Source organism: Polypterus senegalus, chromosome 5 (genome assembly GCF_016835505.1).
Source record: "Polypterus senegalus isolate Bchr_013 chromosome 5, ASM1683550v1, whole genome shotgun sequence".
NCBI classification, from domain to species: Eukaryota; Metazoa; Chordata; class Cladistia; order Polypteriformes; family Polypteridae; genus Polypterus; species Polypterus senegalus.
In genome coordinates this window covers 204,946,880-204,970,809 of record NC_053158.1, presented here as the reverse complement: position 1 = coordinate 204,970,809, position 23,930 = coordinate 204,946,880, and the positions used below count along the sequence as shown (strand labels likewise).

Genomic DNA, 23,930 nt, shown 5'->3' with positions numbered 1-23,930 from the left:
GTGAAATGAGCCAACAGATGACCAGCTAAATTGGAACATCAAACTCCAGACAATTTCACTCCAGCCAGTTTCTTAAATGAGAAGCCAATTCTTGCTGTTAATTAAAGCCGTTATTGAATATCAGGACTTGTTGCCGCTGTTGATTTTCTGTTTTTTTCTAAGACCACCATGAAGATGTTTTGGTGACCTGAGCAGGCCTACATGGCCGAGATCTTCACACTTCTTTATTTTCAGGTTAGCTGGTCTTGTTTTGTGTCTCATTATTGTTTGGCTGCTCATTAAGGAAAAAAAAAAAAAAACAACTAAAAGGGGGTCTGAGTCACGTCAATTAAAACGAGGGGAAAACAAGTTAATTAGCAGCAAAAACGGCTCACTAATTAAGAAGACGGTTAGAATGAAAACCTGCAGCCTACTGCAGCCCACCAGGACCGGAGTTGGACACCCCTGCGCTAGGGAGTGGAGGGTGGCTCGTGTTCACTGTGCTTTGTGCTCCTGTTTTTAGCGATTTTTCTGGATTTTTGAACCTGTGCTCTGTTTTTGACTTCGCCTTTGGATTCTGTATTGGGACTTTGCTTGCAGTGGATTGCCTTGCCTTCTCAGGCAATTCTTTTGTGCTTCGAAGGAGCTTCACGCATTGTTAAAATAAACCTTTCATTCAATAAAGATTTTTTCAAGGGCCTTTTTTGTATCTAGTTGGGGTTTTGATGGTATTTTCCTCACTAGAAGGCAACCATTGAAGTGCATTTGGAGTGCCAGAGTCACAACATCACGAACTTGGGAGTCCCACTAAGCTGTTCCAATCATGGCCACTAGAGGGGGATATCACCGTGAAGCCCAGATTTAATTGGTGATAAATCATTCACTACGTGAAGCTCCGTAGAGCACACAAGGCTAAAAAGGAGTTGCTGGGTAGGGGTGATCCCACGGTGAGCAAGTCCCAAAACAGAACTCCAAGGCAAGGTCAAAAAAAATGTTAATAATTAAGAAAAAGCTCAGAAGAAGGTACAAGAACTCCCCAACACCAGAGCACATTCACAACGAACTGCCAGGAACTGTGGGGCAGAGGGCGGTTCCTGGCAGGTAGACCCGCCTCTTGGGGGCGGAGTGTCACCCAGAAAACACATGGAACACAACCCAGGCAGCTTAAATGAATGAACAAAATCAACACACATAAACAGCATAACTGAAAGAATCAAAAATGAACAAAAAGAGACACACAACATGAATCTGGACAAGAGGAGGAACCCCAGCTGAGACACCACATCTTCACCATCACGAAACGTCTGTTAGAGCTGTGCCAGAACTATCCATTCATCCATTATCCAACCCACTATATCCTAACTACAGGGTCACGGGGGTCTGCTGGAGCCAATCCCAGCCAACACAGGGCGCAAGGCAGGAAACAAAACCCGGGCAGGGCACACACACCAAGTACACACTCGGGACAATTTAGGATCGCCAATGCACCTAACCTGCATGTCTTTGGACTGTGGGGGGAAACCCACGCAGACACGGGGAGAACATGCAAACTCCACGCAGGGAGGACCCGGGAAGCGAACCTGTGTCTCCTAACTGCGAGGCAGCAGCGCTACCCACTGCGCCACCATGCCACCCACAGATTTTCATTCTAACCCTTTTCCTAATCAGCGAGCAGTTTTCGCTGCTAATGAACTCCTCTTCCCTTCATTTTAATAGCCCTGTTTTTAAGGATTCAGGCCACTGAATTGACTCATTACTTCATTAAACGGTAGCTAACCAGAAATGAGACGTGAAATGAGCCAACAGATGACCAGCTAAATTGGAACATCAAACTCCAGCAAACTCGAGGAAACCCACGCAGACACTGGGAGAACATGCAAACTCCACACAGGGAGGACCCGGGAAGCGAACCCAGACGGGTCTCCTAACTGTGAGGCAGCAGCGCTACCCACTGCGCCACCATGCCGCCCATTGTGCCAGAACCATTTGGAGAAAAATGGATAAGGAGATGAAAGGCCAACTGACAATGAGGACAGAACCAGTAGAGAGAGAGAGACCACCGCTGGTCAAAAGAGACCCCTAAAATACACAGCAAGGCTGACGAAACTCACCCGTCGCCAATATTGCACTTCTCAACGCACTCCTGGGCCCGGGAATAATGTCTGCACGCAAAACACATGGAGGGACCAGGACCCCAGCATCCATCGCTCGTACACAGGGGATGGCAGGAGTGATTCCTTTTGGCTGAAAGAAAATGAACATCATAAAAAATAATCAATCTGTCCATCCACCATTCATCCTGCTTCATTAGACTTAAGATCTGCGGGGACGAGCACCTAGTGGTGGCTACCGTGGTCCGCCACCTCTCCCCTCCATTGGGCCCAAGTGGCCTCTTCTCCTTTTCAGACTTCACCGAGCACGACTGCAGTGAAAAAGCACTGAAAAGCAAAGTGGCTTGTTAAAGGTGGGTTAGTGATGTCGGTCGGTGAAATCTGCCACAATGTTTTTTGCTCCCACAAAGAATTTGTTGGCTTCACCAGTGACCGCGATTGACAGATTTTTTTTCCCCTGAAAAATTCACTGTGCAGATTATCCCAGCACCCCATGAAGTTTTGTGAGGCCGGCAGTGACATCACAGAGCTGTAGCTGCCATGTTGGCTTGGGGATGTCACTACCCAATCTGCACAACCTGCCCAATTGGTGTCGCACGTGCGTAGAACTTTCATGCACACTTTATGGCGTTGCCTGATCCGCTTCAGACATTCACTCGGAAACCCTTCATTGTCAAGTCTGTTAATGTTAAAAAACAACAAAAAAAAAAAACAAAGCACACAACATCATTGGTGTCTTGATGTTCGACATGACCTGATGTACTTTTTTCAAATTGTAGAAAAAACAAACCTCCACAGTCACCTGCATGATTGTAAAATAGACGTCAGAAACACGCATCTCGATGAACTCGGCACAATGCCACTCGCCCGCCTCTTTAACGGGACTTTGGGCAATGAGACACCCATTGGCACAGTCAGGGCAGGATTAAGACTTTTAGAGGTCCTAAGCGCTTGAAAGATTTTGGTGCCCCCATAAATATACAGTGGGTATAGAAATGAATCCCCCCCCTTTGAAATATTCAGTTTTTTTTTTGCTTTACAGCCTTAAATGAAGACACACAAACTAAGATTTTTTTCCAGCTTTACTTACTCAATGCCATCTCTAACATCCAAGTGAAAGAAATCACAGCTACAGTTCAGAATTTGAACTGTTTGTATGTCTGCTCGTGTTTCACGACAGAACTACTTCATGGATTTAGATTGTTTCTTTTTTTCTATAATTTGCTAGAACATTCCGGCTGATTTTACGACTTGTCTCATTTCGCTATGTATCGTGGTTCATTTGCGGTACTGATTTATTTGTGCGAATCCAAGAAACACGCGGCGGGCCGACGGGAAGGCCCTTCCTCACTCACTCACTCCGCTTAGCTAGTGAACAAGAGAACAATTGAATTGAACTTTGTTTGATATCCATACTAATAAAAGGCAAAGCCCCCACTCACTCACTCACTCACTCACTCATCACTAATTCTCCAACCAATGTACGTACTTGTTTTGGTGTTATGATGCCACTGTCGGCCGCCATATTGAATTTTCCAAATGTCACTAATTCTCCAACTTCCCGTGTAGGTAGAAGGCTCAAATTTGACAGGCTCATTCCTTACAGCTTACTTACAAAAGTTAGGCAGGTTTCATTTCGAAATTGTACGCGTAACGGTCATAACTGGAACCTACTTACGTACATATATACGTCCATAGCCTGCAGCTCAGTCGCCGTGTGAGGCGGAGTTGCGTCCCTCATCGTCACGCCTCCCACGTAATTGAGTGCATGCCCATATAAGGCCGTCCGTCAGCAGCAATCCAATAGAAACACTCTGCCGCTAAATATTCGTGGGTGAAGGACTGTGCTTACGCAAACGAAGATGAGATGGTCAGGGATAGACTAGCGTTTGGCACAAACTCAGCAAAAGTGCGAGAGAAACTTTTAAGTGCCGGGTCTGAGCTAACATTAAATAAAGCCGTGGACATCACAAGATCACACGAGATAACAAAAGCACAGCTGAGAACCTTCGATGCATGTACTCCGAGCGGCTCACGTGAACTGACGGTGAACACAGTACGCAGACAACAAGGAAGAACTCCAAAGAGTGCTGAACAAAAAACACATTACACAATTGAGAAGGCAGCAAAAGAATATGAAGCAAGCGACGCATACAAGCATATTCATAAGTGCAGCTACTGTGGAAACAAAGCACACGGTGGAAAAAGTCAACGTCCAGCTAAAGGAAGACATTGTAAAAAATGTGGTCAATTGAGCCAATTCACTAAAGTTTGCAGGACTAGGAAAGGTAAACCCGTGCATGCAGTGTGTGATGTCTCAGATAAAGAGGAAGACGAGCTGCTTATTGATGAAGTAGGAAACGAACAACCCTCTGAATCTGAACAAGCCTTTGAGGACATATCAGTAGGAAAGCAAGGTGTAAAGCTTAAGTTTAAATTACGTTCATAGACACGCTGCCGCTAAATATTCGCAGGCAAATCCACAACGTAATACCGGGAATGCCTGTTAAACATCTTAGATTCACGAGTACCGATTTGGGTAGTGAACACTTCGATGAATGAAACCGGTTATCTTTACAACGGTTGACAAACACAGAATGTAACTTGAACACAACACGTCCTCCAAATACGAACCTGATTGAAAGAAATAATGAGAATCAAATCCTTGATGACAGCAACACTCCTAACTGTCACAAAACAATTCCATTGACAATCAGGTTTCGATATTTTTAAAATGTTTCCTTTTCTTTTTCAGAACTTCTTTAACACACTACTTCTCTGCTGCGAAGTGCGGGTATTCTGCTATTTTAAAATGAAGTGTTACTTAGGTCTTGATGAGTTTGAGTCCGGATATTCTCTTAAGTGTATGGCATCATTTTCCAACCCACTATAATCTAAAACAGAGCCAATCCCAGCCAGCACAGGGCACAAGGCAGGAACAAATACCCGGGCAGGTTGCCAGCCCAATGCATCTCTTAAGTACAGAATATGCCACATTGAAAATATACACTCACCTAAAGGATTATTAGGACCACCATACTAATCCGGTGTTTGACCTTCAGAACTGCCTTAATTCTACGTGGCATTGACTCAACAAGGTGCTGAAAGCATTCTTTACAAATGTTGGCCCATATTGATAGGATAGCATCTTGCAGTTGATGGAGATTTGTGGGATGCACATCCAGGGCACGAAGCTCCCGTTCCACCACATCCCAAAGATGCTCTATTGGGTTGAGATCTGGTGACTGTGGGGCCATTTTAGTACAGTGAACTCATTGTCATGTTCAAGAAACCAATTTGAAATGATTCGAGCTTTGTGACATGGTGCATTATCCTGCTGGAAGTAGCCATCAGAGGATGGGTACATGGTGGTCATGAAGGGATAGACATGGTCAGAAACAATGCTCAGGCAGCCGATGCCCAATTGGCACTAAGGGGCCTAAAGTGAGCCAAGAAAACATCATTACACCACCACCACCACCAGCACCCTGCACAGTGGTAAGAAGGCATGATGGATCCATGTTCTCATTCTGTTTACTCTACCATTTGAATGTCTCAACAGAAATCGAGACTCATCAGACCAGGCAACATTTTTCCAGTCTTCAACTGTCCAATTTTGGTGAGCTCGTGCAAATTGTAGCCTCTTTTTCCTATTTGTAGTGGAGATGAGTGGTACCCGGTGGGTCTTCTGCTGTTGTAGCCCATCCGCCTCAAGGTTGTGCGTGTTGTGGCTTCACAAATGCTTTGCTGCATACCTCGGTTGTAACGAGTGGTTATTTCAGTCAAAGTTGCTCTTCTATCAGCTTGAATCAGTCGGCCCATTCATTCTCCTCTGACCTCTAGCATCAACAAGGCATTTTCACCCACAGGACTGCCGCATACTGGATGTTTTTCCCTTTTCACACCATTCTTTGTAAACCCTAGAAATGGTTGTGCGTGAAAATCCCAGTAACTGAGCAGATTATGAAATACTCAGACCGGCCCGTCTGGCACCAACAACCATGCCACGCTCCAAATTTCTTAAATCCCCTTTCTTTGCCATTCTGACATTCAGTTTGGAGTTCAGGAGATTGTCTTGACCAGGACCACACCTGCACAACTGCCATGTGATTGGTTGATTAGATAATTGCATTCATGAGAAATTGAACAGGTGTTCCAAATAATCCTTTAGGTGAGTGTAGATTGCACTTCAGATTGTAGATCGTGATATAATTTTTTTGGAAAGATCGCCCAACCCCTAATTTGACTAATTAAATCTTCAAATTAATGTAGGATTCATGAACCCTTTGGCGAACTACCAATAACTCGTGAGCGATGTCTTGTAGACCCCCAGAACTAGACAATTACCAATTCCCTAACTAAAAAAAAAATCAGCAAGTACAAGCAAACCATTCAAATGCTTTCAAAGTTATTCTGCCGCCATCTTACATAGGTGAAGTGTGATGACACGGTACATCGCGTGGCTTCTGCCCGTTGAGTGGCAGTGAGTTAGTCTCCGTAAACTAGATGACGGTGACCGTGACTCACACCGATACACACAACAATGCACTCCAGCGCACTGGGACTCAACCTCCATGGCTTTCGATCAGAGGACGCTCTGCACTTTCACTTACCGCATTCCGTCAAATTTGCATTGTTTTGCGACTTGACGTCTTGCTTTTGCAACTTGAACAGGTTTTTCCATTGCAGTGTATTAGCCAAGCAAAGATTGGGGTTCTTTTTAATGACCACATCGCCATCACTGATTTCCTTTAGTGATCGCAATCCAAGGAAAGAGAGGTCCGTATTCACTACTCCGAAGCTGATGGTTCCACTGTGAAGAAAGCAAAGAAAATGCCAGTGAAGGACATTTATCAGACTGAACTGTTTTAAAACTCTTTGGCTTCCCTTTCTGCCTCTTTGTTTTGCTTTTCGGGAATGCATTTAAAAAAATATATGAAGGAATATTGTTTTGTCATTAGAGGCCAGGGGCTTTCTTGGTTCCCCTCTCAACCTCCAATTTGAGATGTTCTGCCTTGGTTTATTTTTGGTTTAAATTTCACATGAAGGTTAGAAGGACAGACTTGAGGGGGTAGAGGAGATTGGCCTGTTAGGGTCAGGTGACCTTAATATAACACCGCTGGTATTTTGGCAGAGAGCAAATTCACAAACCGCAAGTTGAACCTTAGTGGGGCAAATTCTAGGCAGATGCAGCTTAAAAGGGATAAAGTGGGAAAGGCTGAGGAGGAGTGGAGCAGGTTCAAAAAAAGCTCTACATCTAATTCAGGATAAGAAGCGGTAAGAAATTAAAGATAAATCTGCAGTTGTTAATTAAGGAGACTGAAAAGAAGCCGCAAAAGCATAAACAGACAAATAAAGCATTCAAGATGGACGAAGCAGCCACACCAAAGAAGGTCATCCACCTGAAGCTAAGCCTGTGTTGTAGGGAATTAGGGAATTGCAGGGAATCCATTTCCGGACATTTTTCATTCCCGGGAATGAAACTGCCGTAATTCCCAGGAAACCGGGAACGGCCAAGCTCGCATATATAGCGTGTAAAAGTGTAAAAATCGATCAAGAAATGACAAGAGTTATAGTTGGAAATAATTATGGCACGGCAAATAATGGCACGGTTTTTTGGCCCACGGTGTAGTGTGTTGGTCATTAATTCAGTCAACAACAGACCAGCAGCAGTCGCCAGTCTCCCGACTCCCACTAAGACTGAGCACGGTGGACGGAGAGGAGTCTGCACTCTGCAGCTCACGAATGCCGGGACGGGGCAGACTTCATTGACGTCTGTCAGACAACAGCTTTGAACAGCAACTTGAAATTGCAATGCGTCAGTCACTCTGTTGCATCCGCATTATCTGTGCCAAGAAATTTGCCATCACGGAATGATGACAAGAAACTGGATGCATCAGTAAAAGCTGAAATGGCGGGCGTTGTTTAGAACAAGTGTATCAGTATCTGATGACTGTGCCACCTTCAGGGAGGCAGAGCGTGCTTTCTCTGCGGCTGGCATACTCTGCACAAAGTACGCTCTTGCCTGGACGACTGCACGATGGACACGTCGTGCTTTCGACGCTCTTATTACCGCAACTAACTCGATCAGGGGTGCCCAATATGTCGATCGTGATTGACCGGTAGATCGGAAAGGTAGTGCAGGTAGATCGCGTTTAAATGTTAGTCTATCACATATCCTCCCTATGGCATTTGCCACTTGATTGACATACAGGGTGGCCATTTTGAGATCTCTTTCCTTCTAACACACTGGCCATCCCACATGCACCCATACAATCAGATTGTGACTGAGACTACAAATGCCATGAATGTAATTATCCCGATCTACATGCTGTCTAATAAACGAACTGCACGCGTGGCTTTGTCTCTGACGCTGATGTCCGAGGTTCGATTCCCAAGAGGGGGTGCAGTGAGTCTGTACGCCTGATGAGCCCAGAATTAGGGTGAAACACGTGCCGCATACTCTTTGCATTATTTGACAGTAAAACTATGCAATATATAAGCCTATATATATATATATATATATATCATTTTTTATGTAGGTAGATCATTTCGACCTGGTCATTTTAAAAGTAGCTTGCAAACCAAAAAAGTGTGGGCACCCCTGAACTAGATACATGTACAGTGGTGTGGAAAACTATTTGCCCCCTTCCTGATTTCTTATTCTTTTGCATGTTTGTCACACAAAATGTTTCTGATCATCAAACACATTTAACCATTAGTCAAATATAACACAAGTAAACACAAAATGCAGTTTTTAAATGATGGATTTTATTATTTAGGGAGAAAAAAAATCCAAACCTACAGGGCCCTGTGTGAAAAGTAATTGCCCCTGAACCTAATAACTGGTTGGGCCACCCTTAGCAGCAATAACTGCAATCAAGCGTTTGCGATAACTTGCAATGAGTCTTTTACAGCTCTGGAGGAATTTTGGCCACTCATCTTTGCAGAATTGTTGTAATTCAGCTTTATTTGAGGGTTTTCTAGCATGAACCGCCTTTTTAAGGTCATGCCATAGCATCTCAATTGGATTCAGGTCAGGACTTTGACTAGGCCACTCCAAAGTCTTCATTTTGTTTTTCTTCAGCCATTCAGAGGTGGATTTGCTGGTGTGTTTTGGGTCATTGTCCTGTTGCAGCACCCAAGATCGCTTCAGCTTGAGTTGACAAACAGATGGCGGACATTCTCCTTCAGGATTTTTGGTAGACAGTAGAATTCATGGTTCCATCTATCACAGCAAGCCTTCCAGGTCCTGAAGCAGCAAAACAACCCCAGACCATCACACTACCACCACCATATTTTACTGTTGGTATGATGTTCTTTTCTGAAATGCTGTGTTCCTTTTACGCCAGATGTAACGGGACATTTGCCTTCCAAAAGTTCAACTTTTGTCTCATCAGTCCACAAGGTATTTTCCCAAAAGTCTTGGCAATCATTGAGATGTTTCTTAGCAAAATTGAGACGAGCCCTAATGTTCTTTTGCTTAACAGTGGTTTCGTCTTGGAAATCTGCCATGCAGGCCGTTTTGCCCAGTCTCTTTCTTATGGTGGAGTCGTGAACACTGACCTTAATTGAGGCAAGTGAGGCCTGCAGTTCTTTAGACGTTGTCCTGGGGTCTTTTGTGACCTCTCGGATGAGTCGTCTCTGCGCTCTTGGGGTCATTTTGGTGTGCCGGCCACTCCTGGGAAAGGTTCACCACTGTTCCATGTTTTTGCCATTTGTGGATAATGGCTCTCACTGTGGTTCGCTGGAGTCCCAAAGCTTTAGAAATGGCTTTATAACCTTTACCAGACTGATAGATCTCAATGACTTCTGTTCTCATTTGTTCCTGAATTTCTTTGGATCTTGGCATGATGTCTAGCTTTTGAGGTGCTTTTGGTCTACTTCTCTGTGTCAGGCAGCTCCTATTGAAGTGATTTCTTGATTGAAAAGGTGTGGCAGTAATCAGGAAATTGAACTCAGGTGTGATACACCACAGGTAGGTGATTTTTGAACAAGGGGGCAATTACTTTTTCACACAGGGCCATGTAGGTTTGGATTTTTTTCCTCCCTAAATAATAAAACCATCATTTAAAAACTGCATTTTGTGTTTACTTGTGTTATATTTGACTAATGGTTAAATGTGTTTGATGATCAGAAACATTTTGTGTGACAAACATGCAAAAGAAGAAGAAATCAGGAAGGGGGCAAATAGTTTTTCACACCACTGTACTTATACGACAGCATGAACTGCTTGTAGATAAGGTTAGTCTTTTATTGGTGTCAACATATTGCAGTAGTTTTATTAAAAATAAGTGTCGGTCGTTCTAAAACCCTTCACATGTGAGATGCCCGTGCACTGTGTCATCCCCGGGAGCCTGGGATTCCCGAATTCCCGGGAGTGGATAAACCCATCAGGGAATGGATTCCCTACCGTGTTGGTCCAGCAAGAATTTGGATGGAAGACCAGCCAGGAAATGCTTGGTTGTTAATGGAAGGTGTGTTGGTGAGGCCAGCAGGGGGCGCTTACCCTATGGTCTGTACTGCATGCGGATCCTAATGCCCCATTGCAGTGACACAGTGCTGTAAAAACAGTGTCGCCCTTAACCCCTTTATAATTATATAAAAAAAAGAAATTTGTGTTTTTGCTGTCAAGCAGATGCTAAAGTAAGTGGAGATTGTTAATCAGAATATAGCACACAAGCAAACAATAAACTGGCATGTATTTTTATCATAGCACAACTCTCCTCAAATTTGGAGAATTTCTCAAAATTAGCAGCCAAAATCCACATGCACGGCCACGCCAACACTTCGCTTCTTTCAGATGGATGTAGTTTCCACTACGACTGCTGGATGACCAGTGCTTCCAATACGCTCCTTAGTATGTATTGAATACGCATCGACCGGCATTGGGATACATAACGCCACCTCGGCTGCATTCAGGCTGGAAGCAGTTTGAAACGATTTCACGACTACAAGGGGAAATAACTGAGGTCCTGATTCTCATCCTTTGTAAAGAGCAGGGGGTATCCCAATGTCCAGGCTAAATTGCCCACCATGGCCTAGTCATTCTGGCCCACTAGTCATCCCCTGTCTGTAATTATCTCTCATTCTCACCACTTCACCACCTAACAGCTAAAGTTTGGTGAGTGTAGTGGAGCAAAAATGGCTGCCGTCGCATCATCCTGGAGGATGCTACCCATTAGTGATGGATGAAGCGGCTTCCCACTCACTACATAAAGCACTACATACATGTAAAGAATTACAGGTAGTCCCCAGGTAACGGACATCCTACCTACGACTTACGAACGGGGCCACAGCTGCGACCCATGCGCCTCAGTAACTGCCTCTCCATCATCTTCGGCCTGGGAACGCTGCAAGCAGTGGCTGGACGGGGGCGATTTCGCCGACCGCGCAGTGTAGCGTCCCTCGGGTGGCTCCCGGCGGCAAGCGGTTTCACTGCCTGCACACCACACACGGCTGCTCCGTTCGTTCTCGGTGGGCGGCTGCTGATGCTGCAAGCGGTGACCCGGTTGTGGCTGAATGGAGGCCAATGAGGGTGCACGGGGTGGCGGGCATTGTAGTGTGCATCGGATCGATGCCTGGTGAATGGGGGCTCCTTTGGCCACAACGTGTTTGTTCTCGGTGGGCGGACGCTGCAGGCAGCATACTAGATAGATAGATAGATAGATAGATACTTTATTAATCCCAAGGGGAAATTCCCACACTCCAGCAGCAGCATACTGATGATAACAATCAATATTAAATTAAAGAGTGATAACAATGCAGGTATAACAGACAATAACTTTGTATAATGTTAACGTTTACCCCCCCGGGAGGAACTGAAGAGTCGCATAGTGTGGGGTCTCCTCAGTCTGTCAGTGGAGCAGGACGGTGACATCAGTCTGTCGCTGAAGCTGCTGCTGTGTCTGGAGATGATCCTGTTCAGTGGATTCTCAATGATTGACAGGAGTCTGCTCAGCGCCTGTCGCTCTGCCACGGATGTCAAACTGTCCAGCTCGGTGCCTACAATAGAGCCTGCCTTCCTCACCAGTTTGTCCAGGCGTGAGGCGTCCCTCTTCTTTATGCTGCCTCCCCAGCACACCATCACGTAGAAGAGGGCGCTCATCACAACCGTCTGAAAGAACATCAGCAGCATCTTTCAGCATTGTTGACCGACTGTAACCAAATGCTCTGCCAATGAATGATGGAGTGTCGCCTCTCTCTGGCCTTTTTATTATTTTTACTTTATTTTCCATGGTGATGGTTTTTCTCTTCTTTCCTGTATCGCCAGCACTTTCATCAGATTTGTGTTTTAGAGACATTGTTGAAATGTGAAGACAAAAGGTTAAGATGAGCTCTTCTGCACAGCACTATACACGCCATCACAGCAGGAAGGCACCCGTCGTCAACACGTCTGATGTACTGACAAGAGACAACTTCGTGCTACGTGTGTAACAGTACAAGCAGGCTTGCTATTGAGAGTGAATGGGGGGGCGAGGGGCGGTTCATCACCAGCCCACCTCACAGTCACTTCCACTACAGTATGTATGTAGTATGTTGTAGGAGTAAAGTTGGACAGTTTAACATCTGTGGCAGAGCGACGGGCACTAAGCAAACTCCTGTCAATCATGAAGAATCCACTGCATCCACTTAACAGTGTCATCTCCAGACAGAGGAGTAGCTTCAGTGACATACTGAGGAGACCCCACACTATGCGACTCTTCAATTCCATCCAGGGGAGTAAATGCTAACATTACTCAAAGTTATTGTCTGCTTTTACATGCATTTTTATTACTATTTAATTTAATATTGTTTTTGTATCAGTATACTGCTGCTGGATTATGTGAATTTCCCCTTGGGATTAATAAAGTATCTATCTGTTATATAGTGCCTTTCACTTATCTATCTATCTATCTGTTATATAGTGCCTTTCACTTATCTATCTATCTATCTATCTGTTATATAGTGCCTTTCACTTATCTATCTATCTATCTATCTGTTATATAGTGCCTTTCACTTATCTATCTATCTGTTATATAGTGCCTTTCACTTATCTATCTATCTATCTATCTAATAGCATTTATTAAAATAATGGACCTGTTCCGACTTACATACAAACTCAACTTAAGTACAAACCTACAGTCCCTATCTCATACGTAACCCGGGGACTGCCTGTATTATTATTATTGTTATTATTATAATTTCATTAAACCTTTAAACTCTGCCTCATTTTTGTCCATTTTCTGCTACTTTTTGATTTTACTGGCCATAGCATCATCATCCTTCACTCAATATTCATGTTCTGCCCCTCAAAATGAGATAAGCAGTATATAAATGTAAAGGATGATTATTTTATTATTTATTATAACACCATTGCCAACCATAGGGTGTATTGAGAGCTTCCGAGTGACTGTTAAAAATGGTTGTAGGGAAGCTAAAAGGCAGTCCGAGAGAAATACTAAATACACGGGGCAGTTTAATAAGCTTGTTATCCTAATAACATTGGCAAAGACACGTCCATCGATGTGAATAACTTACTACTGCTTCGTTCTTCCACGAATGATTTCCAGATTTTCAAAAGGAATAAGGCTGGGCATTTTTATATGCCATTGTTGAATAAGAAGAAATCCTAAAAAGAAAAAATCAGGCAGTTAGAAGGTAAGCTAAATGAAAGTCTCATTTTTATTTCATTCCTTGCTTATTTATGTGGCGAGCTCCTTTTACTCACCTGTAATTTCTTTCACCGTCCTGAACACTTCTAGTTTGGAAATGTTCAATGGAGGCGTCCTGGTGAAGCCGTCGCTAAAACAGATCAGCAGAAAGAGACTCAGCGCAAACAAGTCGGCCGACAGCCCGCGATATGAAAAGGACAAGCAGACGCGTGGCTTACCCGGCAAAGGTGACCGGCAAGATGGAGACGTCGCCGTTGATTTTTGTGCAGTTCTGGAAGGAGTCGATGTTACTCGCGTTAATGGATAAGACGTTGGTGAGCTCGCCCATCCCCAGTCCATTGCAGGCTGGAAAAAAATAAATCAATAGGGGGTGTGGATGGATAAAGTAAAAGAAGAAATGAAGGAAAAGGGCCTGACAGGCGAGGAGGTGCAGGACCGAGCTGTGTGTTGAATGCTGATGAAGCACATGGACACCAAAGATGAAGAAGAAGTTGTTCATTTTTTTTGTTTCATCTGACCACAGAACGCTCCACAAAATGGTCAGATCAGAAACGTCTGTCTGGCTTTTTGATGTCAGTCCTGGATGGCTGCACTGACCGATGGCCATAGTAAAATGGACAAGGTTGTTCAGGGACATGGACACCCTACAGAAGTGGGCAAAGATGAAGAAGACACCAACTTCTTTAACTCTTTCATGGCGGATGTCGACTTTTGTCAAACGGTGGTACTCAACTGTAAACGGTGTCCAGAACCGCCGACGTGTTATAGTTGGATTCTCTTTGCTTCGTTGGCTTGACCGAGATCTTCTGCACTTGTGTGAGTAGCGAGGAGCAAACAGCGGCAAAAATGGCATCGAGATGTGGCGGGAGATCGAAGCGAATGCATAAAGCAAAATACTCTGTGGAGGACGTTTTGTGTTTTATCACTGAATATTGATGAAAATAATCGAAAACAAATGAGCTGGTCCTGGTGCTGAACCCTGTCGTGTAGCTGACGGGGCCATGTTCACCCAGGAGGACCTCCACTCACCATGACAAGAGGTACAAACGAGACTGTGACTCCTGCTGCCCCCCTCGACCCCGTGAAGACGGCCTGGCAGCCAGCCTGACACGCATTCCTGCCAGCTGTCGTGCCACCTGTGAGTGTCTTGAGCCGCTAGACACCGTGAACTGGCGGCCACAGCACTCAGCAGCAACAGTCGCTTTAAGTTGATTTCTGTGTGAAGTCATTGCTTTGTGTGCTTTTCAGAAAACGGGGTGTTTTTGGAAAAAATATTCAGCCCTCAAAGACTTAGAGAGCAGGAAGTCTTCACTTAATATAGTGCCTTTCTGTAATGAACACCCCACTCCAGCAGCACACTTTATTTAAGGCGTTTACGTCTGTTCATTTTTGTTAACGTGGCACACAGACATGTGAAGGGGGCTCGCTCAGGGTCTCAGGCCTGGGGGACCACCTGTGTCTGCAGGTCTTTCTGTTCCCACCGACTTCACCTTTTCATATGGACTCCTAACCCGAGTTAAGTAAGTTGTGAATCCCCAGTTTTCAGGACCCCCCAAATTCACTTTCGGCAGAGGGAGAAAGAAAAGCAGCAAACCTTTTGGGCAGGGTCCTTCACACTTCTTGCATTTTCGGACTCCGTCTTCGTCCACTTCGAAAGTGTCAGCGTTGCAGGTCCGTACACAAGATCCATGGTCTGTTACCACGTAATTGTCTGAAAGAGACGAAAAAAAAAAAAACTAAAATGAGGGGTGTAGTGGTGGCCCACCGCAGTCCACTCTCTGAGATGAGCAGAGCAGAATACACAGACGTGACCCAACCTTCTGGTGTTCACTGGCCGACTGCCCAAACATTAACGAGCGGGAGACAATAAGTGAAGGACTGGAACAAAGCACAGACAGGCAGGCCGGGCGGTGGTCAAAACCAAGACGGACCCCCAAATCAGTGAGCCTTCATATCCTTTATTAATCCCTGACTGAGGGCAACCGGCTCCGCCCCTTCCACATCACTCAACATGAATCGGAGGCTTCTGGGAAAGAGGCGTCATTTTTGGCGAGAGCTCCCCGTTGGACGAAACTCGCAAAAAACGAACGCAAACGTGTAGCCAACCAGCCGATTGCTTTGATCTGCTTTCAGCCCTGGTATTTAGCGGGCGAGTATGGCAAAGTGCGCTTTATTTTTGTTGAATTGTTGGACATTAAGTGGGATGACCTGGATGGCACCCTGAATACCCTCCCCTTTTGTGGAGATGTCATGCCTGCAGCCAGCCACGTTACCTTTAAAAATTAGGGGGCTCTGCCAACCCCCGGGAGGGCAATAAGCGCTAGTCACTTCACGGCTCTGACACTCGCGTATGGGGTAGCAGATGTACAATTGGAACAGATTGAAGTTTTACATATGCATAATAGAACTTACTATTTTACATTTCAGTGAGTTATTAACCATAGTAAAAAACAGTCAGACGTAACCAACAGAAAGAAATTTATGTTTCATCTTGAGTTAGACGTAGTCGTTGTGTTACACGTTTTCGTTCTCTTTGGCTTTGAAATTAACACACAAATACTTTTTAAACTTACACTTTTACTGTAACACTTCAGTAAAAAGAATTTGAATTTGAATTAACCTGTCATCAAAATCACATTGAATTTTGATTTCGTGTTTGGACTTTCATCGTGACAACGCAACGAATAACTGCTCACGAGTGAATTTTGTTTCTTTCTATCTAATAAATAAACCAACTTTTTTTAATGTTTGTCCTTATGACTTGTTAATTGTCATAAAGCTATTCTAACAGGAAACTGTAAACGTTTTAATACGAATGGCCTATCGAGATCTCCTTTGGTGTCTCATGTTAGATGGACTACATTACCTTTCTTGTCGCCTGTTCAAATTTGACATGGAAGGAATTATTAAGGATAAGATTGAGCAACACCTGGCAGGACAGGAGATAGATAGATAGATAGATAGATAGACAGATAGACAGATAGATAGATAGACAGATAGATAGATAGATAGAATGAAAGGCACTATATGATAGATAGACAGATAGATAGATAGACAGATAGACAGATAGATAGATAGATAGATAGATAGATAGATGAAAGGCACTATATATAGATAGATAGATAGATAGATAGATAGATAGATAGATAGATATATAGATAGATAGATAGATAGATAGATAGATAGATAGATAGATAGATAGATAGATAGATAGATAGATAGATAGATAGAGTGAAAGGCACTATATGATAGATAGATAGATAGATAGATAGATAGATAGATAGATAGATAGAGTGAAAGGCACTATATGATAGATAGATAGATAGATAGATAGATAGATAGATAGATAGATAGATAGATAGAGTGAAAGGCAGATAGATAGATAGATAGATAGATAAAATGAAAGGCACTACATAACAGATAGATAGATAGATAGAATGAAAGGCACTATATGATAGATAGATAGATAGATAGTTTAGTTTTAAAAAGATCTTTATTGTAAAAATAAGAACATCAACATAATATACACAATCGAAATGACGAAAACAAATTTCAGAATAAACAAAAAAACCATATCAAACCTCTATTACTCCCCTTTTACACTCCTCCTACTCCGCACATTAATAAGAAAATCAAAATGAAATAATTCATTATAACACAAAGACCACCATTACTCCCCCTTTACACTCCTCCTACTCCGCACATTAATAACCACGTGGTATTGATGCCCACCATTACTTTATCTTTCTCTTGCCCACCACAGTTAAATCAGAAATAAAATTTCAGCTCCCCTTCATCAACTGAGCACAGCCCCCCTTTCACCCCCCACACATTTTCAAACCCCCCCATTCTATTCATCTGTTTATAATAGCATATTCCATTCTTATTCTTGAATAAACATTCAATTTAAAAATCAAACAAATATCCGTAAGTTCAGATCCACGTTGCTTATTATTTCTACTTTTTAAAATGGCCAGCTTTGCTTCACCTAACAGAAAGTTGAACAGTTGTATCCTGCATCGAGTTTTCTTATTATATTTACTTCCAAAAATGAACAGGACTTCATTAAAAGTTCCAGTCAATTCGGTACACAACACTTTAAAAAATCTGAAGAATCCCGCCAGTCGATAACAATACAAAAACAAATGAAAAACTGTTTCTTTCTGTCCACAGAAAATGCAAGAATCAGTTTCAGCTTCTTTAATAATTTTTAAAAAGGACTTGGTGGCAATGATCCCATGCCCGATTCTCCACTGTAAGTCTGCAGTTCTTTTGTTGCTCGGTGGCTTGTAGAACTCCCTCCACGCAGGCCCCCTGTGCCCCTCCACTGCCAGCTTCTCCCTCCATGGAGTGTCCATCACAGACGCCAGTGCAGTGAAGTGAGTCACCTTGACGCAGTACTCATAGAGCTCTCTCTTGGACAGAGAAGCAAAGCCCACCACTGTTCCTTTGGTGAAGTGAACAACTGAATGTTCTGGTAGTAATAAGAGGTCCACAGCGGGGCAAACATCCAACTTATTAACAGTGGAGCCGATGGAGTCATTTAGCAAGTGGTAGTCTTTAGCTATGGAGGACAGAAACTGCTGAATCATCCTGACTGACTTTACTTTGAGAAGAGAAGCCAAGACATCAGCATCAATGAATGATTTGGTAGTCGCATCATAAATCTGTGCCAGTTTCAGTACTTGATGCTTAATAAGAATTGAAACAAAACTGTCACTGTGCAAGAGGGGGCATGAAAAACAGAATTATAAATTAAAGGCTCATTTTGAAGCCACCCAGTTGTATTAAAGTTCCTCCTAAACACCACGTGCCATGTTAAAAGGACACCTCTGTAAAATTTTGGTAACACAGAAAGGTCCAGTTTTTGTAGATTTATAACCAAAAGTGCTTCATCAAACCTAACCCGCCACACGATGAAGGAAACTCAGCGCTAACTCCCTCCAACTCAGGGAATATGAAACACAGAAAAGCTTCTGTAAGACTTGGAGCCTGAGGGCTGCAACTTTTGAGGAGATATCTAGAAGTCCCTGACCGCCTTCTTCCAACGGTAAAAACAGCAGACTCTGCTTTAGCCAATGCAAGCCATCCCAGAAGAAATCAAGCAATATTCTTTGGATCTTCTTTAAAAGCCCCAGAGGGGTCACCACACATGAGTTTGTGCCACAGCATTGAGGCCACTAAATTATTGATGACGATCACCCGCCCTCTGTATGACAGTTTAAGTACAATCCACTTCCACCTGTTCAGACGAGAGGTCACTTTCTCCAAGAGTCCCTCCCAATTACTCTCGTCCACCCCTCACTGCCCATGACCACTCCAAGATACCTGAAGCACTTCCTGTTCCACTTTAGGCCTCCAGGTAAGTCTGGTAGTGGACATCCAGACCAGGAGCCCAGTAAGAAGGCGTTACTCTTAGTCCAATTGATTTTTGCAGATGATATGTTCTCAAATAGTTGTTGACAATAAATTAAAACTTCAATGTCACCCTTCGATTTGACGAAGACAATAATATCATCAGCGTAGGCCAAGCATTTGAAATTAACATTTGGGCAGGATGGAAAAGTCACCCCCTGTAGTCTCCGCTGCAGCTGAAAAAGAAACGGCTCGATGGCCAATGCGTAGAGCATGCCGGACAAGGGGCAGCCCTGCCAATTCCCTCCTGACTGGAAACGGTGCGCTCAGAGTGCCATTAACTTTTACAATCCCAAAAACGTTGGTGTACAGCAGTGCAATCATATGAACAAAATTATCACCAAACCCAAAACATTTCAATGTTTTAAACAAAAACCGGTGATCTACTCGATCAAAAGCTTTCTCCTGGTCAATGGATAATATTCCTAAATCCATCCCAGAAAGATTAGAGGCTGAAATGATATCCCGCAATGCAAAAATATTATCATAAATAGTCCTGTCAGGCACACAGTACGTCTGGCAGGGACTGACGAGCAGGTCCATCACAGTCCTCAGGCGGCTGGCCAGGGCCCTCGAGAAGATCTTATAGTCCGTGCACAGCAGGCTCACCGGGCGCCAGTTCTTTATTTGACAAAGGTCTCCTTTCTTAGGCAGCAGAGTGACGACTGCTCTTCTGCAGCTCAATGGTAATTCTCCATCCTGTAAGCTTTGTAAGAACACCTCGTACACCTCGGCACCCAGCAGGTACCAGAAATGTTTATAGAACTCAGCTGGGATGCCATCGAGTCCTGGTGCCTTTCCAGTATTCAAACCAGCCAGTGCATCTGATAGCTCCTGAAAGGTGATGTCTGCCTCCAGCTTCAGCTTGACCGTGTCTGTAAGTTTGGGTAATCCGTTCAAATAGTCCAACATGGCCGAATCATCAATTACACCATCCTTAAATAAATCAGAGATTAAAAGACACAGCAAAGTTCCTGATCTCCTCCGTGGTGTGCAGCTCATGACCTTCAGCGTCCTGCAGCATGTGGATCACCTTACTCTCGGCCTCTTTCTTTTCCAGATTAAAGAAAAATTTAGTAGGCGCGTCCAAGTGATTTAAAGTTTGAAAACGCGAGCGCACCAATGCACCTTGGGCACGAAGCTCCAGGAGTTCAGCAAGGGATTGTTTTTTAGACTTTAAAACAGCAAGCGTTTCTTCACTAAAGTAGTCCTGTAAAACGCTGTGCAGATTTGTGATGTCCTCCTCCAAGCTCTTCATTTCGTGAAGACACCGCCTGGTCACATGCTGAGTGTACTGCTGGCAAAAGACTTTAATCTGCACCTTCGACACATCCCACCATTGCGAGAGATGGGAATCTGGACTTGGTTTGAGTCCACTGCAGCCAGAAAAACTCAAACACTTGAGGAAATGAGAATCCTCTAACAGGGAGACATTAAAGTGCCAAAGAGATTGAGAGGTTTTTTAGGGACAGAGACATTCATTCCCACCAGAGAGTGATCGGAGAATCCCACTGGGCAGATATAAGCCTTAGTAACCGTATTCAGCAGGTGCCTCAGACAGTAAAAACGGTCCAAACGCGCCATCGAAATGCACCCACCGCCCCCCTTTACCCAGGTGTACTGTCTATCTGACGGAAATTTACTTCTCCAGACGTCCACCAGGTCTGAGTGGTCTAATAAGGAGCGTAAAGCACGGACAGACGCTGGGTGAGGCTCAGCACCATTACGGTCCAGTAAGTTATTCTCCGTACAATTAAAATCTCCTCCGACCAACAGGATCTCCCCATTAACAAAGGTCTCCAACACCTTCCTCAGAGCTTTAAAAACAAAGTCTCTCACCTCCATTTGTTGGAGCGTAAGTGTTAATAAACACCAGATCTTGGCTCTTATCCTTCACCTGAACTACCAGGAGGCGCCCAGCCACCACCTCACTAATGTTAGTGATTTGTAAAGTTGACGTGTTAGAGAACAGTATGGCCACCCCAGCACTGACGTGTGAGCCATGACTCAGGACAGCCTGACCCCCTGACCCACTCACGTAACCAGTCCGGCTGATTTCTAACATCAGAGTGAGTTTCCTGTAAGAAAGTGACCTGAAGAGCCTTTTGGTTTAAAAAGTCAAACAGAGCGGCCCTCTTTGCAGTCGCCCTACAGCCATTCACATTTAAACTCCCAATGTGTAAAGACTGCATTGATGATTCACAAATGGGAGTGAACAGTACTGCACAAGTCAACCAGAAATAAAAAAGTTTCAAAAAACTATCCATTATTTCTGAAAATGGACTTTCGCACCCTGCTAATCACATTTTTAAGACGGGTAGTTTCCTTTTGGTCCATTCCCAGACGTGCCGCTTTGCGCATCACCCTTGAGCTGACACCACAAACAATGGAAGGTCAGGAAGTGATCCTCCACTTTAACACCCCTCTTGCCTTCGATGAAGTCTAAAAACTTCCTAATACTCGCAGTGTTATACCCGCCACTGAGTCTGTATTGGGACGAGGTCGTACTCCTCACTGAGACGTCAGTGTCACCGCCTTCGTGCTCACGATCACTCAGGTCGCTGTGACAATCACTCTGACTTCTAAGAATCCTGCTCGATACTTGCGATGGCTCGCCAGCCACGTGACTTTTCTTTGCAGATTTTTTAGTGTCTGATTTTTCTTTTCGTTTTCAGTACGAACTGTAAAATCCTCCTCACACCCCCACTCCTGCACTCTCCCTCTGATCGGTCTCGCCACTCACACCCGCTGCTGTTTCACTCCTCTGTCCTTCCACAGAGCTCATCTCAGTGCGCTCAGTCAGGCGCCCGTCAGCACACGCCGGTGTTTCTGCGATCACGTCTGTAGCCATAGCTTCATTCACAGCGGGGCCGACGGGCGCGGCACTCTCTGTGCCGATCATCGCCGTCTTATCCCCTCCGCAGTCTCCGGCTCATTTGTACTTAGTTCTCCTTCCACAGACTCGCACTGAGCACTTTGAACGGACCCGTTTACAACAGGATCGCTGGGCTCAGCCAACGCATTCCTTTCGGTAGTCAGCAGGCTCGCCTCAGGAGCGACTGCTAACACTACAGTGGGGTGCAAATCACTCACAACCTGTGATCCGGTTACGAGCTCAGCTACCTCTGCAGTCTCCTCATCCTCCATACTGTCCACCTCCTCACCGCTTTCATACTCCGTCTCATCGCTCACTGAAGCAGGGGCAGCGCTTCGGCCCACCGGTAAAACGGTCTCATTTTTACATTGAGAGGCCTTGTGTCCGGCCCTCCCACAGTTAAAACACTTCATCGAGTCCGAAGTAACAAAAACCACATAATCACAGCCATCAACCTTGAATCTCAGAGCAACATTTATGTCCTCCTTCATGTTGTTTAACACCATAAAACCTGCCTCCTAAATGAAACAACGTGTTTCAATTCTCTCATTTTACAGCCCAACGGAATCATCACTATATCTGATAAAACCTGGCCATAGCGGAGTTCCTGCACCAAAACATCATTCTTTAGGAACGGTGGGACATTTGAAATAATAATCTTTTTCGCAGGTGCTGACAGAGGTAAAACAGGAACCAAAGCGCCATTAATAATAATCCCTTCTACTACAAGTTTATCAACTAGAGATTCCTCGTTAAGAAAAACTACTACGGCTTTATTCATTCTTGATGCTGAACGAACATTCTTAAAGCCAACAACTTTACCGACAGCCACAACACACTCTTCAGCGAAACGTGCGGCTCAACCAGTACTTTAGCCCCATGCGGGGAAAGATTTTCATAAAACCTAGGCATTAGACCAGGCGACGACACTTTGGACGCGGCCATGGCTACACGACAAAAGCCGCGTCTTATTTGATAAAACCCCCTGATATAGAAAAATAAGAAAAGGAGTTAGAAATAAAGAAAAAACTTACAGAAGACAGAAAACACGTCCGACTTCCAACGATAGCCACGACTCAGCCACGCCCACCCCAGACCACACTAATCGAAAGACACACCGACAGCAAGACAGTAGCGAGAGATAGATAGATAGATAGATATAATAGAAAGATAGATATGAAAGGCACTATTATAATAGATAGATAGATAGATAGATAGATAGATAGATAGATAGATATGAAAGGCACTGTGGTGTTATGGGTCCACAGCTCGTGGAGAAAAGGCCATTGATTTTAAATAAATAATCATCGCACCCGAGGCGGCGTGAGGGGCGTTGTTAGTGAGCCGCTGGGCAGTCGTCGATGTGGGCGTTTCTCACCGTGTGCACAGGTGAGGAACTGCCCACATTCGTGATTGCTCCCGTGGCTAATGCTGCAGCTGTGATGGCCCCTCACGTTTTTAAAAGAAGCGCGAGTCGGTTTTAGAAGAAAAGAAACGTTCGGAGAGAAAGAAACGATCGGAGAGTGAAAGGAAAGGAGAGGAGAGGACGGAGGTTATCGGGAGCAGTAGAGGATGCAGGTCGGTGAAAGAGAGAGAGAGCCGCGAAGAGCGAGCGAATGAGCGCTCGTGGACAGCTGCGTAGAAGCTGGGTGTTAGGCCGACACCCACGTGTTTGTGTTGATGTCGCTCCCGCTGAGCGAGCAGGTAGCGGGAGTGACCAAGGTGAAAGCGACGAGCCGCAGAAGGCCGCAGAAAGGCAGCGGAAGTCGGGAGGCTTGGAGTGGCAGTCCTTGGTGTGAGCGTCCTGGAGACCAAGGAGTCCAAGTCTCGAGGCTGGGATGAGAGCCAAACCGAAGCCAGGGATCGGGAGGTCTCCAGTCTTGCGTGTGTTTGAGG

The 23,930-nt window shown here is 44.6% G+C and overlaps 1 protein-coding gene across 1 annotated transcript in view; it reads right to left on the bottom strand.

Annotated features, from left to right (window-relative positions):
- Window positions 1-23,930, bottom strand: part of LOC120529821 (epidermal growth factor receptor-like) — a 238,812-nt gene that overhangs the window by 27,137 nt on the left and 187,745 nt on the right. Inside the window, exons 8-13 of the mRNA XM_039754000.1 lie at window positions 15,339-15,455; window positions 13,963-14,089; window positions 13,801-13,874; window positions 13,611-13,701; window positions 6,704-6,903; window positions 2,091-2,223 (exon numbers count right to left, since the gene is read on the bottom strand). Of these exons, the coding sequence (XP_039609934.1) occupies window positions 2,091-2,223; window positions 6,704-6,903; window positions 13,611-13,701; window positions 13,801-13,874; window positions 13,963-14,089; window positions 15,339-15,455 (742 nt within the window). The remainder of the gene's footprint in view (window positions 1-2,090; window positions 2,224-6,703; window positions 6,904-13,610; window positions 13,702-13,800; window positions 13,875-13,962; window positions 14,090-15,338; window positions 15,456-23,930) is intronic.